Raw genomic sequence first — 18,265 nt, 5'->3', positions numbered from 1 at the left:
AGGTCTACCAACTCCTTATCGAATAATATTTAAATGGCGTTATACCAATATACTCCGTTAAACCCACCTTGGCCTAGGCGACGTTGAGAAGAGGCATGCAAACTGGATGAAAAGTAAAGCAGAGGATGTAAAAGGCAAGCGACGAAATGATGTGGCATGTGACTGAAGGCGAGATCGATGCTAGGTCGTGGTCCGGTAATCCTGAAGGCTGACTAGTATTCATTTAGAAGAAATTGCTTGTATTTCGACTTGAATTCGGACATGATCGACGACTGTCGGATAGCCGGCGAGACGCTGTTCCACAATCGGGTTCCAGCATACTTGATAAAGCAATGCGTTTTCTTGTATTCCGTCCTGATCATATTGTAGTTGTTCCTCGTTGACGCGCGAGTGCCGTACTTGTGCACTTCTGACTCCGAGGTGAAGTAGTCGTTTAAATTTGAGGGGCATTGACCGCCATGGCACTGACACATATACACTTGGCAATTTCTAGCTTCCTCATATCTTTTATGTTTAGAACACCAAATATATTGAGTAGCGATTTATCAGTTGCACATCCAGGCCCCCGTGGGACTTTGGCAATGATACGGATGATCCGATGTTGTAGTTTTTGCAGTGGGTCAATCGTATTATTACAGGCAGCACCCCAACAAAGAATTCCGTATTGTAACTTTGATAAGAATAGAGTGTTGAAGATTATCACCAGAACCCTAACTGGCAGAGTGCCAAACTAAGGCGGCGAAACATACCACATACCTCCGATAGTTGTGCTTTGAGTGACTGTATGTGACTTTTCCTAGACATGTCCTTATCTAGTAAAACACCAAGGTATTTGGCCTTTTTAGCGTTGGAAATTTGTTGGCCAGCGATGTCAACGGTTACGATATCGCAGGAGTTCGCGATCAATTTCGTCTGCGAATACCCATAAAATTGGTAGTCCATGGCAAATGAGCCGATCTCATCTCAACAAGGTGTTTCATAAATGAATCTGCGCAATCACGCTTAATTAAAATGAAACGATGAGGCACCCTCACATCGTTTAATAGACAGCTCGCTGATTGAATCTATTCAGACCTATATTCGTGAATCCGGATGGCAGTCTTAAGAAAAAAGGCGATCTTATAGTAAGAGAAACGCTGGCCAGGACGTTAACAGCCATCGCTGACCATGGATACGAAGTCTTCTATCGCGGAGACCTCGCTAACGAGATCATCGCCGATTTGGAGGACGCTGTCGGAGAATCTATATTCAGTATTGACGACCTAAAAAACTATACGTAAGTATGCAATATGCAAGATGAGGCTCATTCGAATGGATATTGCATATGTCAGCCTGCACACCTCAAGACCTGCTTAAATGTTGACAAAAATCTGAAGAATATCAAGGAATCTCAAAAATATCAATAAATATCTATCACATCGCTGTGCAACCGAAACGCCTGGGAATGTCCATGATAATCCCTTTCCCGCAAATCACGGAATATACAATTTGAGAGAAGGATAACTACATCCATAAACAGACATTCCGGATTCTATGATACTATTCCAGTCACTAGGACGGGAGCATAGTAGCCTACACTTATCTACCAGTTAGGTCTTAACGGGACACTTTCCTCTAAATGTGATGGGGTCCGAAATTAATGATAAAACTAGGAAAAGGATTTTCAGTAGAAGCCACTTTCTTCACGAAGCCACCGTATTCGAAGTGCAGCTGCAAGATTTAAGAAAAATGCACCATAGTACACGTGCGACATCTGTGCTGTCGAGGTCACACGTCATCACACGTGATCGCTTGTTGAAGCTTTGCTAAATTACTGGCACGTGAATGCCATTAATGTCGCAATTTCTCGACGCGAACTGCATCTTATACTGCACGTTGAAAACATATGATGCTTTCACATAATGCAGTGGTTCTTAACCTTTTTGACCTCGCGGCACACTTTGAAAATGAAAAATAGTTCGTGGCACACTAGCGCACTGGTTCTCAACGCAGCACCTACAGTCGTACGTACATAGGTGGTCTCGGACGAAGTATAGGCTACTTCTAACTTTTCGGAGCACTCAAGTAGGATTTGCTCTGCTTCGAAGAATAAATTACGGTATCTCCTATATCTGCGACATGTCACAAATATACGCCTACGAATAGTATCATTTGACACGGGAATTGTTTTCAATTCTTTCGCAGCTTTGGCCCCAATTATTTTTTTTAAATTCTAGTGCAAGCTAGAAGAATAATGTTCTCCGCTTCCGTGTGAGGTTTTGAATTTCTAGCGATTACCTCTGCTACCACATAACTAGCCTGATGCGATATTGTTGAAACTGCGGTATACGCTTATATACTATTTCATAAGATTTGTTCGACAATACACTTTGCCAATTACCGCATTTTCGATGTAATGAACCATCGCGTCGAAGAGGCCGAGCACAATCGCCATGGACGATTACAGAGGATACAAGGATACCAAACGCATTTCCGCGCGTATCGTGTATCGCACGCGTATCGTGTATCGCATGCGTATGAGTGAGGATAGTAATACCTCAATAGTTCTACTGGCACGGGCAGTCACCCGCAGTTCAATTAAAGTTCCAACAAACCGGGATGATAACCACAAAGGCGGGGAAACTTGTTAACTGATATAATTTGATCAACTTTACTTCTCACTTATCAGATCCGTAGCCTGTAACATAACGTTGCGCTCCGCGCCTACATTTTAACGGGAGTGCCGGCACGGTACTTAACAATCGCAATGTGGATGGCTACTGTTTGTCATTCGAAATTTTAAACGTGGACATCAATTCTAAAGCAATTCATTTCTCGCTGATGTTTAGGACGAGGACGACGCCATGCTGCTCTCCTCTGCGTTCAATCAACGAATTGTGCAAAACTGAATTCAGCCTTCAAGGCACGCTATACCTCGGAAAAGCGAATTCGCGGGGGGTGTTGATTGCGGACATGACAGCAATTTTGATTTGTCAAATGTACAAACTTCACATCGAGCGCGTTTTAATTATTGATCGTTTGCTATAGACTAGAATTATTTTGCGCATAATTTCGAAATTCCGAATGAATCTCTCGCGGCACCCTTCCGAGACGTAAATGGCACACTATAGTGTGTCGTGGCACACCGGTTGAGAACCACTGACATAATGCAACAGCACGACCTCTCTCTCTCTCACACACACACACACACACACACACACACACACACACACACACACACACTTACACAGATATGCTTGCATAAGTGCTCTTACGAATTGGATTCGAGTGATTGAAAACGTGGAAATGTAATTTGCTAATAGCAACATGTTCAGTTTGAGCAAGCATAATGAGTTTCACACTAATGACTGATAGAACGATCATTCAGTCATCTCCGTGAGAATTGTTCAGTCTCTCTGTTTGCATTCTTTTGTACGAAATTTGAAAAGAAAATGTATTGCGCGTCGCCTAAAATCCTTTGTAATTCATGCAAACCACAGCATACTCTGAAGGTCCCACACTTTTGATTCTTCTGAGCGGTTATTTCTTTTTATATCAAGAGTGGATGTCAAACCGCTTCTGAACGTGGAGATCGGCGATCATACGTTTTTCATTCCCGGTACTTCAAGTAGTGGAGTCGTGCTCGGTCTCATTCTGAATATATTAAAAGGTAATCTTTTTATGTTACGTTTATTTCAATTGAATCATTTCATCACCGTAGCCGTGGTTACCCAAAAAGCGACAGAAATGTATTTTATTTGGCAAAATATTGTTGTCAAGGTTACAAGTTCACTCGCGATGATCTGGCGAACAAAGAAGCATCCACACTGACACATCACAGGATCGTTGAAGCTTTCAAACATGCATTTGCTCACCGGTCCAAACTAGGAGATGAAAGATACAACAAACATATGAGCGAGGTTTTCAAGGACATTGATGACGTGGTCATTGTGAATTATGCAATTGCATTTCTTGTCTATTTTCCAGCTAATTGAGGAGATGTTGTCGCCAGAGTACGGGGACGAACTGAGAAGCAAAATATCAGACGACGTAACATATAACTCGGAACAATATGGTGGCGATTTCGCAGTAGATAGCGGAACGTCACATGTCTGTGTCGTGGGCGGCAACGGCAGCGCAGTTGCAGCAACGTGCTCTCTTAATATATGGTCAGTGCCGCGGAGAAAATGCCATTTACAGTTCGATAACGTTATTTCAGCCTGACGATCTCGTTATCTTTTCTGCGCTATTCGTGATAGTAACCTACACGGTCTTCCTACGGCAGCTGGCATTAATACTCACTTCTGTTTATGAAAATCATTTCAAGTTGGGACATGAAATAAGATCAAAACCAATACCGCAACAGTGTTGCACAGGACCGAAGCAGCACTTCGCCAGGCTCTCCCCAACGCATTAGTCTTCGTGTTTTGTGATGCATACGCACATCATTCCAAATTGCCATATCTTCGGTAGGCGCATCATTTACCATTGCTTGTCGCATTTGTACTGTGGGGCTCAGATTGCCAGGACAGGAGTATTCGGCGCAGGCCATTTACGCACCTATGGACATTGGGGTTGTTCAAAAACCACTTTTAGATATTTTTGCAGCTATTTGATAAAATTGTTAGGTTAGTTAAGAAAACTTTGCACACAAATTCTGGCTCAATTCAAACTAGTTGATATGAAGCTACAGGAGTTCGGAAATTTTTAGTTTATTTTGGATTCATTTTAATTTTTTTCGAATTTTACTGTCCACCTCATGAAGTTGTTGAGTGGTCTACAAAAACGGGGCAAAACAAAGTTGACGCAATTCCAACCCATAGAAGCGAAGTTATTTGATTTTTTCATTCATAACTCTAGGATTATACACCGTCGACGTTATTTTTACAAATCCAAAATTTTCAACTGCAATAACTTAACTTCTATCGGTTGCAAGTGAGAAAAACTTGTTATGCATCGTTCTTCTAGATAACTTTACAATTTCATGGGGTTGACAGTAAGATTTAACTTTTTTTTTTATAATAAATTCAAAGTTTTCAAACTTCTGTAGCTTAGCATCTACTGGTTGGAATTGAGTCAAACTAGGTGCGTAACGATTTCTTAGCCAACTTAACATTTTTAGTAAATTATTTCTATCTTTACTTATTGCGGAATGTATATATAAGACGTACATTCAAAGAAACTAAAAAACTGGCGACAGTCACGTGAAACGCTAAAAATATGATTAATACAAAGTAAGGTTATATAATATTTGACCTTGATAACAAAAAATACCTTCATCATGTTGTAATAGGTTTGGTTCAAAAGTGAGAGGAAGTCGCACTGGTATTATATTCAATAATCAAATGGACGACTTTTCATATCCGAATGTCTCAAACTTTTTCGGTAAGGGACAATACGGGTTGAATACGTTGAGTGTCCCACATCGAAATTTTGCTTTCGTCAGATCTTCCACCGTCGAAAGCGAATTCCATCGCACCGGGAAAGCGGCCCATGTCTTCAATGGCCCCCACCATAGTACTACGGAAAGGTTCAAAAAGGCCGGCACTGGTGATTGGCGCTTCTGGGGGAACCAAAATAGTAACTGGGATAGCTCAGGTACGAATTTGTCTGTTTGGTTTTGAGTCGGTAATACGGGGAGGTCGTCAGCCACGATTTACTCCTACTTCCTAAAAGTATCAAAGTGAATTTGAAAACCTGTACTTCTTGCTCCAGTGGTTTTATTTATAGAATATGGCCGCCTGTACTTGATTAGTTTTTTCAGGCAAAACCATTGACGTTTTGCACTTTGGGTTTTCAAGTATCTATATTCGCAAATTACACCTCTTTGTAGCGCTTTCAGTCATTTTGTGTTAATCGCGAGAATGGTTATTGCAATTTTGATAGTATAGCCACATCGAATCAACTGCCGAAAACATGGGAATCCTTGAACAGATCTAGTTTTCGAAACTATCAACTCGAGTACTTACTACACCTGGGGCGGCCAACCTTTTCGGTCAAAGGGTAACATGAGATTTACGACCCATTGCGCGGGCCACTTGAATGTTGATGACTTTGTTTAGTCTTCTGATACGAGCGAACCGGATTAGGTAACGGTGAAGTCAAAACGCATTAAAATCGATATCAATTATGACATGAAAACTAGGTGTGTAGCGTATACATGTCCTAACCGCGCAATGCGTGAAAATTTTCGAACTCAATGTACGAATTCGGTCAATAATAATGTCCTTTGCATACATTGCGAGTCACCTCCGTACACCACTCGGCTCATTTGGCAAGGACAGGATTACTCGGCTTTTGGACATATAAACATCGCAGATTTCGGCGAAGATGCTTCAATCATTTTGCGGAAGGTTTCATTTGCCGACGATTTTTCTGCGAGCGCACATGCAAATTCGGATGTTGGATGACACGTTCTCTCATAATTGTGAATGTAGTCAGACTCAAATCTATAAATTAGGCGTATTTTTGATTTTCAGGAAGGGGTACCAATACTAAAAGCAAGAAATCAAGTAACTATAAATCGCGCGAAGTGCTAAGAAAAATACCAAGTCAAATAAATCTGCCACGAAATATTCTACTTTGTAGTCATATACAAAGACCTACGAAAAATGTACCAGCCCCTGGCTACGACAATGCGTCGCGACTGATAATTTAGTCATCAACATCCCAAATTTTGCGGTCAGGCAAATCAAATTTTTTGATGGCCTTGCAAGTTCACAATAAATTACCCCAGTTTCATTTAGAGAATTAACTTGTGGGCCACTGGAAACCTTCGGCCCGCGGGCCACGGATTGGCCGCCCTGTTCTAGCCCAAGGGTCGGGAAGCTGTGGCTCGCCAGCCATATATTGCTCTTTGGAGGATATGATTTGGCTCTCTGATAAATTTTTAATAAGGCCCTTGATTAGCAACTTATTAATCGATATTGCTTTGACTTGAATATGAGATATCATAACGGTCAGAATAAATATTCGTGTGGTAGCTGAGACAAGTCTGAGGTCAAAACAGTGACGTACCCCTTTCAAAGTCCTAATATTTATATCAAATAACTTTGGCTGATTATTGCTCATAATGCTCAGTTCTCATTTGTCAGTCCAATATAATGTTTTTTTCATAGTAGGGCGAGCACGGCATCTTCAAGTTATTTAGTGGTATTATCGGTCAAATCTAGAACGTCTAGTTCGATACGAAGTTTGTATAATTTCCAAAATTTCTGTCACGCCGGCAAACAATAACAATCGTAAATCAGCCGCACGCCTTGAAATTATGGATTGCAGAATTCGTTGATTGATCACAGAGAATGGCAGACATGACGACGCTTGCATGGCAAATGACAATTCGGCTTTCAAACCCGCATGGACTTTCTGATCATGACGAGAAATGAACTCCCTTCGAAGTTCCCAATTACAAATTCAAATTGCAAGCATAGCCAATAGCGATCATCGTTCCCGATTGTTATGCAGCATGTTGGCATTGCTGCTAAAATGTAGGCTTGAAGTCAGGGAAATCTTATTATAACTAAAATATCGTAATGCCGCATTACTCGATCGAATAACAAATCATCCCTATGTTAAATCGTCAACGTAGAAATGACTTTCCATCCATCGCTGGTATGGGTTAGCTTATTACGTGAAGAACTGAAATTGGCGACTGCCTCGCTATACGCTTGTCTTGACTTCGCGCTCGATCATACTACTCCTTGCGTAAAACCTCCATGAATATTTTTATTCAGACTGCCGCCTTAATATCAATAACATTTCGATTGCCTTGTATTTCTACTCTAGGTCATCATGCAAAGTATATGGTTTGGTAAAGATTTACAAGACGCAACGTGCCAAAAGAGAATTCATCATCAACTGTACCCAGAGCACATATTATATGAGGACGGATTTGATGCGGTATAATTGTGTACCTCTGGCTACATTCGTATGAACTTGCTTGGTCAATGTTTCGGTGAAGTCATATTGTTCTACCGGTTACTCAATCGTTCTATATCTTGAAGTATTTGTTCACACAATTAGTTTGCGGTATTGCACCAGTGGACAGCATATGGCTCACAAATATCTTTCGGACTATGCCATCAATATGTGGTGTTTGATCAAATATCATTATATCCCAACACTTGTCCAGTGTAGCGAACATTTGCGAATGTTAATTATTTCACATTAATACTTAATGCTATCAGTTCTAAATCCAGTGCAAAGTATGGCATGTTTCGTCACACGACCTATTCATCAGTCTCGCGGTATCTTGAATGAGTGTATAGATTCACAGTATCAACCGCGACGCGAGCGTCTCACGGTGGATTATACTGCGGAATGTGAACCTTACAGTAAGCAGTATCGCGTATTACATAAGCAGTATCGCAAAATTACACCTGGCGGATAATCACCCTAGTTTAGTGGTTCTCAAACTGGGCGTGCGCGCTCTAGGTGGCATGAAAGTATCTGAAGGGAGCGCGAGAGCAAATAATGTTTCTTGAACTCGGAATGAGTTTGATTTATGTTTAAACTTTCAAGTTTCAAAAAAGACAATTATGCTCATTATATTACGATTTAAATGTCACAATTGCGTCGTACCATCCCTACACCGATGCTTGATTTTGACTGATAACGGACCTTGCTCTGATCAGAAGAAGTCTGTGAATTGAGAGTAACTATATAATGGATGCGTATAGATGTTAGCTGACCCCTTTATGTTCTGTCCATCAAGCATTCATGCAGAGTGCGTGGAAAGGCACAAATTTATGTAGAAATAAGATCCTTATCAGGTCGTGTTATATGCCATGTAAAATATGCATTATGAATCTGAGAAATAAGGATCAGTTGAATTAGTCTCTCATTAGTTATGACCTCCCATGCCATCAAACTCTGCATTGGGATTGCAAACTTATCGTCGCTCTTTTTACTACTTTTTCATATGACGATAATGCGGCGCGAAATGTTCCACTATACGCAAGCGGGGGGTGTCTAAAAAAGTTTGAGAATCACTGCATTACTTAGACAAAGGTGCGCTCCAAGAAAACTCACATCACGTTGGGTATTCATTGAAATACGAATGAATAATATATTCAAATCGAAATATTTTCGGATGACACTCATCAAGGGTAATCCTGAGCAACTAGTAGCCTACAGAATTCAAAAGAATTTCGGATATTAACAGTCACATCACCAATCATTACGACGTCAGAGGCATGAAGTTTTGATTATTCAAATAATCTCGCCATAATTGATGTTGATGAACTCCCCACATGTTGCTGACGATTACCCCTGACGAGGGTCAGTCAAAAATACCCGGATTTCTATCAATATGAACAATTGAACATATTACTCCCTTGTATAGTAATGTTCTGCACCGCCAAGAGTTGGTTCAAACAGTTATTGAAAGTATATATGTAGGTGTAGGGTTAGTACGTGAGTGGCGGTGAAGCACTTATTGACGGCATGAAGTGACTTATTCAAGTATACACATATGGGCTTACACTTGACTATGATCACTAAGTATGGTTTCGATACCCTATTGAAATTGATGTGTACTTTGCTCGGGCTTGTGACCGTGACCGGTATAGGGAAATAAATTTTCGCTAGTTAGTATCTGTGTTGTAGGGTGAGTGACACCGATGTGATTAGGACCCGTGCCTGCAGAGTGCGAGGCCTGCCAACTCTAACCACTGAGTTGTCCAAATTCAAAATTTTGGTTATAACTAATTTATGTATCTTCCATGACTAAATACTTCAAGTGTTGAAGCCCATTCATTAAAATGATTACCCCATTCTGCTCCGAAATTACGCTTTGTTCAGGAAAGGGAGTGAATCTGGCAGAATAATGTCGTTGAGAACAGGAAAATACCTTGTCATTGTGCCTGATTCACAGATTAGACCTCCCATTCACGGATGTCAAATTCTGCTGATTGCTAGCGAAAATTTAACTTTATGTGGTGTACCGAGTGGAACGGTTGTTGGGGTTATATCATAGTCAGAGGTGGTCAAAGTAGTCAAGAAAGCTACTCAAGTAGAAGTGGAAGTAGCGACGAAAAAAATCTACCAAGGTACGAGTAGAAGTACTTATCTCATAAGCAACCTAACATTACTTGAAGTAGAAGTAGCATTGACTGAATTTACATCTACTCAAGTAAGTAGGCCTATGTGGTTGTGAAACGATGGTAATTCGTTCACATGGATTGTCAAATGGCGCAAATTGAGCTATGGGAAAGGTGCTGAGCTTGATTCATATTGATGCATACCAGGAGGTATCCAATTTTCGACGGCATAAGCATTCGTCCACATCATGGGATGAAAATGATAGTATGGATATGGAAATGCGATACTAATCCTCTGTTTACTCGAGCAGCACGTTTTAGAAAATATCATGGTATGGCACCCTCCCCCATATTATAAGGCCTGTAGTTTAGTCGAGGAGCAATACGGAGAAGTTGTATAGGATACGGTGTAAACGCTTTGCGCGATTAGTAAACGTTAATAAAAATTACCCGGATGGTAAAAATGCCATACTATGTAGCTTTATTTTCGGAAATTAAAGGCATTACTACACTTGCTTTTATACTTCAACATGTATGTTATCCAGACAAAAGAACTGATATTAATTAGAATTCAAAGTATATGACACTGTAGGGTTGCCATACATCCTCTTTTGAAAGGATTTGTCCTCTTTTTTGACATTTTTGAAAGTGTCCTCTGAGGACGCCCAAATGTTCTCTTTTTTGAGATTTTGTCCTCTTTCTTGAGAATTTGGGTTAAATATAGGACAACATTCGACTAAGATACAGTAAATCAGCACTGTAGTAACGCTCCGGGGGCTATTTCGGGAGCTGAGCCGGAAAGTTGACCTTTTTGTCTAGTCAACCGACCACGAAGTGCGAAAAATATACCATTTTTTGGGGGTTTTCCTCCGGTGTTGCAATTCTGAAAATTTTGAAAAACTGTCCTCTTTTCAGATTTCAAAATATGGTAACCCTATGATACTGGGAGTTGAAAGTGATATATAAATACTACTTCTAAAAGCGGAACATGTATTTCATGTCTTTAGTCCAGAAAGTTTCGAAGGTTGGTGTGCTAAAACAGCCCTAAAACTAAAAATAAGTCAGAGTCCACTTTTCCAGATTAGTACACGCCACGGACTGCTAGATTACGATATGATAAGTAACTGCTAGATTGCGAAATATTTGATATGGCGAAGGGAGACAATGCGATGTGAACGGAACCACGCCAACCCGCTACCTAAATTATATTCACCGATACTATCGTGAAATCATACTGGTCGCCCCGTATCCACTGCGCGCGAAGCACGACTCAAATTCTGAGCTTTACTCAAGTTTTATGAAAATTGAATGCAGATTCTCCGTGAAAACAGCCCCACAATTCCTCAGGCTATCTTCCCGTTTGGAGGATTAAACTACTTCTACTTGACAAACTGAAAATAGCGAAAAGTAAGTAAGTAGATCACAAAATATTACGAAGTAGAAGTAGCGCAAATCAGATGTACTTGAATAAGTACCAGAAGTAGAGGAAAATTACTTGAGTACTTCGAAAAAGTAGAAGTATTTCGTTACTGACCACCTCTGATCATAGTGTCCTATATGGTGTGGACACGAGCAAATCTGACGGCTCACTGCGATTGGTATACGTCACACTTTCCATTTGGTCAAAGGCAATTTTACGATAACTTTTTGACTGACTTGCCGAGCGCGAAAATTGATATAAATCGAAAGCTACCGCGGCACTGATTGCGAAAATATAAATTTTATTCTGCTCGTGGTCCTGTAACCCCCAAAATCAGCTCGAATGCTGCATTGTAACGTAGTTCGGTACTGTAACGCAGCAATACCGTCTCAAATAATACGGTGCAGCTAAGGATCAAGTCCGCACGAGAGTGAGAGTGTGAATGCTCAATCTATTGCTCAACAATGGCCAATACGCTTGCGGTTTCCGCTGCTCCTCACTTGCTCCCAGGCGGCACGGTGCGTCACAATACCAAACTCCGTTACAATGGAACATTGGTTGCTGATTTTGGGGGGTTCCAGGACCACGAGCAGAATAAAATTTATATTTTCCCAATCACTACCGTAGTAGCTTTCGGTTGATATCAATTTCCTGAGTTTTCGCGCTCGGCAAGTCGTTCGAAAATTACCGTAAAATTGCCTTCGGCCAAATGGAAAGTGTGACGTAGACCAATCGCAGTGCGCCGTGAGATTTGCTTGTGTCCACACTATATAGGACACCATGGTTATATCCATGATTCGACCTTTGGAAGGGTCATGCTGCCATATCATGCTATAAGCAATTTGACGGAATTGACCAAAGATAGCGGATATAAACAAGTTCGGCATTCGCTTGATTTATCAATAAGTTCACATAAAGAGCCGAGTTAGGTCCTTTTGCGAATAAATCCTAATAATAATATTTATATACTAATAATATTCATTATCAGTCACGTTTTTGTATTGTTACCAGCTGTTGATGCGTTTTGTTCAGCAAACATTATATTTCCAGGATATTATTGAAGGACTGCAGAAAAAAGGTCACGACGTCCGGTTATTTCGTCTACCTTCATCTGTCGTCCAGTCTATCAAGTCAATGAACGACACGGGATATCTGATTGCAGTAAGCGATGCAAGAAAAGGAGGTTACACTGATGGATATTGATAGGTGGAAATAAGAGTAGTGTTATGGGAATGGTTATACGCAGGCCCTCAGGCTATTTAGAATGTAAACTCTCTCATAATATAATTTGCGGTGGACTATGCCCGGTTTATGATGTCATCACAGAGGAATTAGGCGACTGCAGTAGGTTATAGGCTCGATTCCCACTTATTCTATTATGTGTATTTTCCTGGATATTCTATTATGTATATTTGTATTAGTGAAATGCGTCTTGATAATATTAGTGCGTTAACTTTCGAGAAATAATTTTTGTATATTTCGGACTATGTATGTTCGCAAAGACTGTAATTAATTAATATAAAATGGGATTTCGCCTATTCCTACTTCCAAACTTTTATTTTACACTCGCGGTTTTATTGTTATATATTAAAATTATACGTACATTTCGCAGGATCAACTACGCATGATTTTATGTGAATTTCATCGATAGTGTCCGAGTTCTATGTGACATAAGTACGATTCCAACATCGGTATTTGCAATAAAGCCGAAAAATTAGAGTCGCACCTTTTCGCAATTTATGCAGTTATTCGCGCAGACTTTGCCGCATTTGCTGTATCTGAAGTAGAGTTTCAGCGTCGTTATTCGCTATAAGCCGAGAAATGCACCTTCGCGCAATTTATATAGCCAAACGCATTAACTTTACTGCATCTGAAGTAGAATTTCAGCGTCGTTATTTGTTATAAGCCGAGAAATGTACCTTCGCGCAATTTTTACAGGCGGTCTCACACACTTTGCTGCGTCTGAAGTAAAATTTCAGCGTCGTTGTTTGCTATAAGCCGGGAAATTAAAGTCGCTGCTTCGCACCATTTTTACAGGCAGTCTCACACACTTTGCTGCATCTGAGCTTCATACTAATACATGCATAATTTTTGCATGACGAGAATGCGGGTAATACGGTCAATAAACGCCGGAGGCGAGTCATTTAAACCTTGTTGCTAGATAATACCGCTTTCGGCTACAACAAAGTTGCCCTGCAACAAAAAATAGAAGCCCTAATGATCATGCAGAGGAAAGTTCGATTATACTTCGAATTATTCGAATAGACTATCTATATTGTGTAGGTATGAAGTGAAATAGAACGGAGTTTACGCAAAAGTTGCTATTGATCATAGACCAAGCTTGCTTTCAGAGCTGGAAACTAAATGCATATGAAAATTTACCTAGGTTTTCCCCACACGCATCAAATGTAGGCCTACTCAAGTGTTTATGAGGTGGCGAATAGTTCGAAGGTTGTTGGCATGTAAGGACGTCACATAGAATTGTTTAGTTTTCTGTAAACTATAATCCAGTGATCTATTTTCAATCACTATATTTTTCATTAATTAAAACTAAGTACTGTTAGTAGGCAAACCCTAGGAAAGTATCCTCTGATAAAAGCAGGAGTAATTTGTTATCCGTGAAATAAATAGATGGTGCGCAATATGAGCGGTGCTGCGATGACTGACAAATACTTTGAATTAATGTATAGAAGTGGCGATTTCGAACTACGTAAAAAGTTAGTCCAGCTCACGCATCTTCCATTTTCAAAAGTCAAAACACGACGTTTTTTTTTGTAAAATGAATACTAATTTTAATAAAAAATAAGGAAAAAAGAGCGAAAAATTACATTTTATCCCGGAACGCAACAAGAAAAATCGTATGAATTTGTAAACTACTTATTCATGACATAATATTAATTCTACTTGTACACTTTTTCACATTTTATAACACTTTTAGTAGTACTTAACAGTTTCAGTTTTAAATAAAATTCAGAATATAAAAACTAATCGAAAAATTCGGTAACCAATTTCGCGTAGGCTATGCATACAAATGCGGAACGTTACATCAACGCGTGTTAACTAGTTGTATTATGTAGCTTGTAATTCATGCAAGTAAGTCGGACAAATTCGTCGCATGAACACGACTCTAATGGACATAAAGAAATGAAAATTTTGTAAAGTAGATATTTTTCGGTATGCTAAATTCGGCTACGCGGTGCTAGTCTTCTTGGCCGCATGAAATAGGATGTTTTAGCTTCAACCTCCACGCATTAGCACACCGAATTTAAATATAGGCGATAAATAATATACAGTAGCTCCAATTTTAATGAAAAAATAAAAATAAAAAAGCGCAAAAAATTGCATTTATCCTGGAACGCACCAAGAAAAACCGTATGAATTTGTTAAGTAGTTAGAAAACTACACTATTCCGCTACACTAAAGACTTTGACAATCAGGATTTTGTATGGTGTATACTAATTTTACATTGCGGAGTAGCCTATTCATTATTATGTAGCTTGTAACTCATGCAAGTAAGTCGGACAAATTCGTCGCATGAACACGACTCTAATGGACATAACGAAATGAAAATTTTGTCAAGTAGATCTTTTTCAGTATGCTAATTTTGATGTTGTTCCATACCGAATAGCACTCGTCAAGGTTATACAAGCATACCCCTGGTTTCAACACTTTTACAACGATTCTTCTTGCTTCCTATAACATCCCACTCGAAACCCTCGTTATTAGGCTATGATCTCAGCCTGAGCCATGTCTTGAAGCCTACGGGACTCTGCAAATTGTTTCGATTTATTCTGCTCGTTTTAATTTAAGGAAGCCCATTTCACTCACTGTATCGATACCTACGGTACTCTACAAAATTTCCTGATTAATTCCCCCTATGTTAATTTACCATAAGGAAGACAATTTGACTCCTAAATTCCGAAATACTTGTTCGCTTGAGCTAAGCCGCAGCGCCTGGAGTGGAATTTTATAGTTCTTGTAAAAAGTTGTTTGTACACAATATATGTTTAAGGTAAGTCCTACACATTCATGATTTCGTCCGAGTTTGTATTTTAGTAGTATATACTAATTTACGATACCGCGTTTGTAGCTTGTGCAAGTACAGGAATATCATAGTTCTTGAACCGTGCTCAGTGCTTAATAGACCATTTTTGCTATTTTTCATCGCCGTAAGTCATTCTGGACCGCGTAAACGCATTGTACGATATAGATGAAACTTATGCAAATCCCCGGAACGCAACAAGAAAAATCGTATGAATTTGTAAACTACTTATTCATGACATAATAATAATTCTACTTGTACACTTTTTCACATTTTATAACACTTTAAGTAGTACTTAACAGTTTGAGTTTTAAATAAAATACGGAATATAAACTAATCGAAAAATTCGGTAACCAATTTCGCGTAGGCTATGCATACAAATGAGGAAAGTTACATCAACGCGTGTTAACTAGTTGTGTCGAGTTATCGAATGATTTTTTCCTTACATCAAAATAACTAGAATGTGTAACTACATTAAAAACGTATCTAAATGAGCTCCAGGGCATTGTGATTATGCAGCATACCAAATTGCATCACACATTTACATTTCATGATGGAATAACTTTAAAACTAACGCAGTTCTATAGCAACTTTTGCCTACATCTGTTTTCGGTAGCGTGTACATGTACATATACATAGTCAGCTTTAATAACAGAATTACCATGCTAATATGTGACTCCTCACCTTGAAACTTGGTACGTAGTTGTAGGACATTGTGATTATGCAGCATACGAAATTTCCTCACGCATTTTATAATGGAACAACTTTAAAACTAACGCGGCTCTACATCGACATTTTGCGTACATCTGTTTTGCGGGGGGCGTATAGTACGTACCCATGCATAGCCAACTTTAATAACGGAATTACCATGCTTAACATTGAATCCCAACTCTAAACTTGATACGTAGTTGTAGGACATTATGGCAATGCACCATGCTAGATTTCATCACACATCTAATGATGGAACACCTTTGAAACTATCGCAGTCGAATACCGACTTTTACGCATATCTGTTTATCGTGAACATAGCATATACCCATACATAGTCAATTTTAATAACAGAATTAGTATGCTAAACATTAAATTCTCACCTTGAACGTTGGTACGCAGTTGTAGGACATAATAAGAATGCACCATACCAAATTTCGTCAGACATTTCATGATGTAACACCTTTAAAACCAACGCAGTTCTATACAGACTTTTGGCTAAATCTGTTTTTCCGTAGCGTAGCACGTAGGGGAGATGTGGTACCGATGGATCAAAAATCGGAAAATGATCGCTGGCCCTGAAGTGTTCAGCCGAAAACAGCAGATCTTTTGCTGGCTCAGCACTTTTATACAAGCTCTACCTATCGCGCACATATACATGAATATCCGTCTTTTCAAAAAATATTTATGGGCGTTCAAAATTTGTTGCTCGAACGTGTCATCGGTCCCCACCCGGTGGGTCCAATGACACACGACCCGGGGACCTATGACACATATACCCTAAAAAAACTCAAATGTGACAACTTTTCTTGCTCAGTATTATAATCTAAGCTAAAGCAAGCCAAAGAAGAATGTTTGGTCGCAACTGTCAAAAAATAGAATAAATATTAACTCAAATGTTGTCATAAAATCACGTTTCGATTTAGGCTCGGACTTACAAATGTGAGGGTACATACACATTGTCCGAAAATCGACAGTGTGACTTCCAAATACCTCGTTACGGCGATAAAACATCATATGTAATTATTACATAAAGATTTTCTGTACGTAGACATGTTTCATTTGTTTCATGATTAGTATGCTTGGTTATTTTGCTTGATTTGGCTATTGTATCATCGGTCCCCACCCTACGAATTTTATACATGAATCGAAAAAAGTCCACTCAAGGAAAGTAATGAAAAAAATAATAGGTGCCATTACATAGCCTGATACGAGTCCTACACTTCACAATAAAAATGATTGCTGGTTTGTTCGTGTTGAAGGTTACAAAGAAAAATGTATATGTCGATCTAAATTTAGTTTACACCCCCTAAAACAAAAACCATCTGTGAGAGACCCCATTGCTCGCGCACGTCGAATTTTTTTGTATGTGCGGAAAGATTTTGCCAGCATGCAATTGTAGACAAGTTCACGGAGTGTAATCATGGAATTATCATAGAGAATTTTCAAAGTATTTTCGGTCACAGTGATCCATCGGTACCACATCTCCCCTACCTATGCATAGTCAACTTTAATAACGGAATTACCATGTTAATAATCGACTCCCCACCTTGAAACTCGCTACACCGTTGTAAGACATTATGACAATGCACCATGTCAAATTTTGTTACGCATTTCATGATTGAACAACTTTAAAACTAATCCAGTTCCATGCCGACTTTTGCGGGAGCGTAGCACGTACCTATGCATACTCAACTTTAATAACGATATTACCGAGCTTAACATTGAATGCGCAACTTGAAGATTGGTTCACAGGTGTAGGACATTATGACAATGGAACATACCAAATTTCATCACACATTTCATGATGGAACACCTTTGAAACTACCGCAGTTCTATACCAACTTCGCGTGAATCTGTTTGCGGGAGCGTAGCACGTACCTATGCGTGATCAACTTTAGTGATGGAATTACAGATGTAATTAAGTTTCAACACTTTTACAATGATTCGTCTTGCTTCCTATAACATCCCACTCGATGCCCTCGTTATTAGGCTGTAATCTTAGCCTGAGCTTTGTCGTGAAGCCTACGGGACTCTGCAAATTGTTTCGATTTATTCTGTCCGTTTCAATTTAAG

The 18,265-nt window shown here is 39.5% G+C and overlaps 1 protein-coding gene across 1 annotated transcript; it reads left to right on the top strand.

Moving 5' to 3' along the window:
• Positions 1-1,058: 1,058 nt before the first annotated feature.
• On the top strand, positions 1,059-11,771 carry LOC145460028 (glutathione hydrolase 1 proenzyme-like; the record flags this gene model as incomplete). Its single annotated transcript, XM_080338435.1, has 7 exons — positions 1,059-1,276; positions 3,540-3,649; positions 3,760-3,899; positions 3,967-4,148; positions 5,273-5,364; positions 5,426-5,577; positions 7,765-11,771. Coding segments are annotated over 7 exons (1,014 nt in total), but the record flags the coding sequence as incomplete, so codon positions are not given.
• Between the last annotated feature and the right edge of the window lie 6,494 nt (positions 11,772-18,265).

Source organism: Botryllus schlosseri, unplaced genomic scaffold, assembly GCF_051294905.1.
Source record: "Botryllus schlosseri isolate E-star unplaced genomic scaffold, Bs_hap1 Bs31a, whole genome shotgun sequence".
NCBI classification, from domain to species: Eukaryota; Metazoa; Chordata; class Ascidiacea; order Stolidobranchia; family Styelidae; genus Botryllus; species Botryllus schlosseri.
Note: the sequence above shows the minus strand (reverse complement) of the source record. Positions and strands in the feature narration are given on the sequence as shown.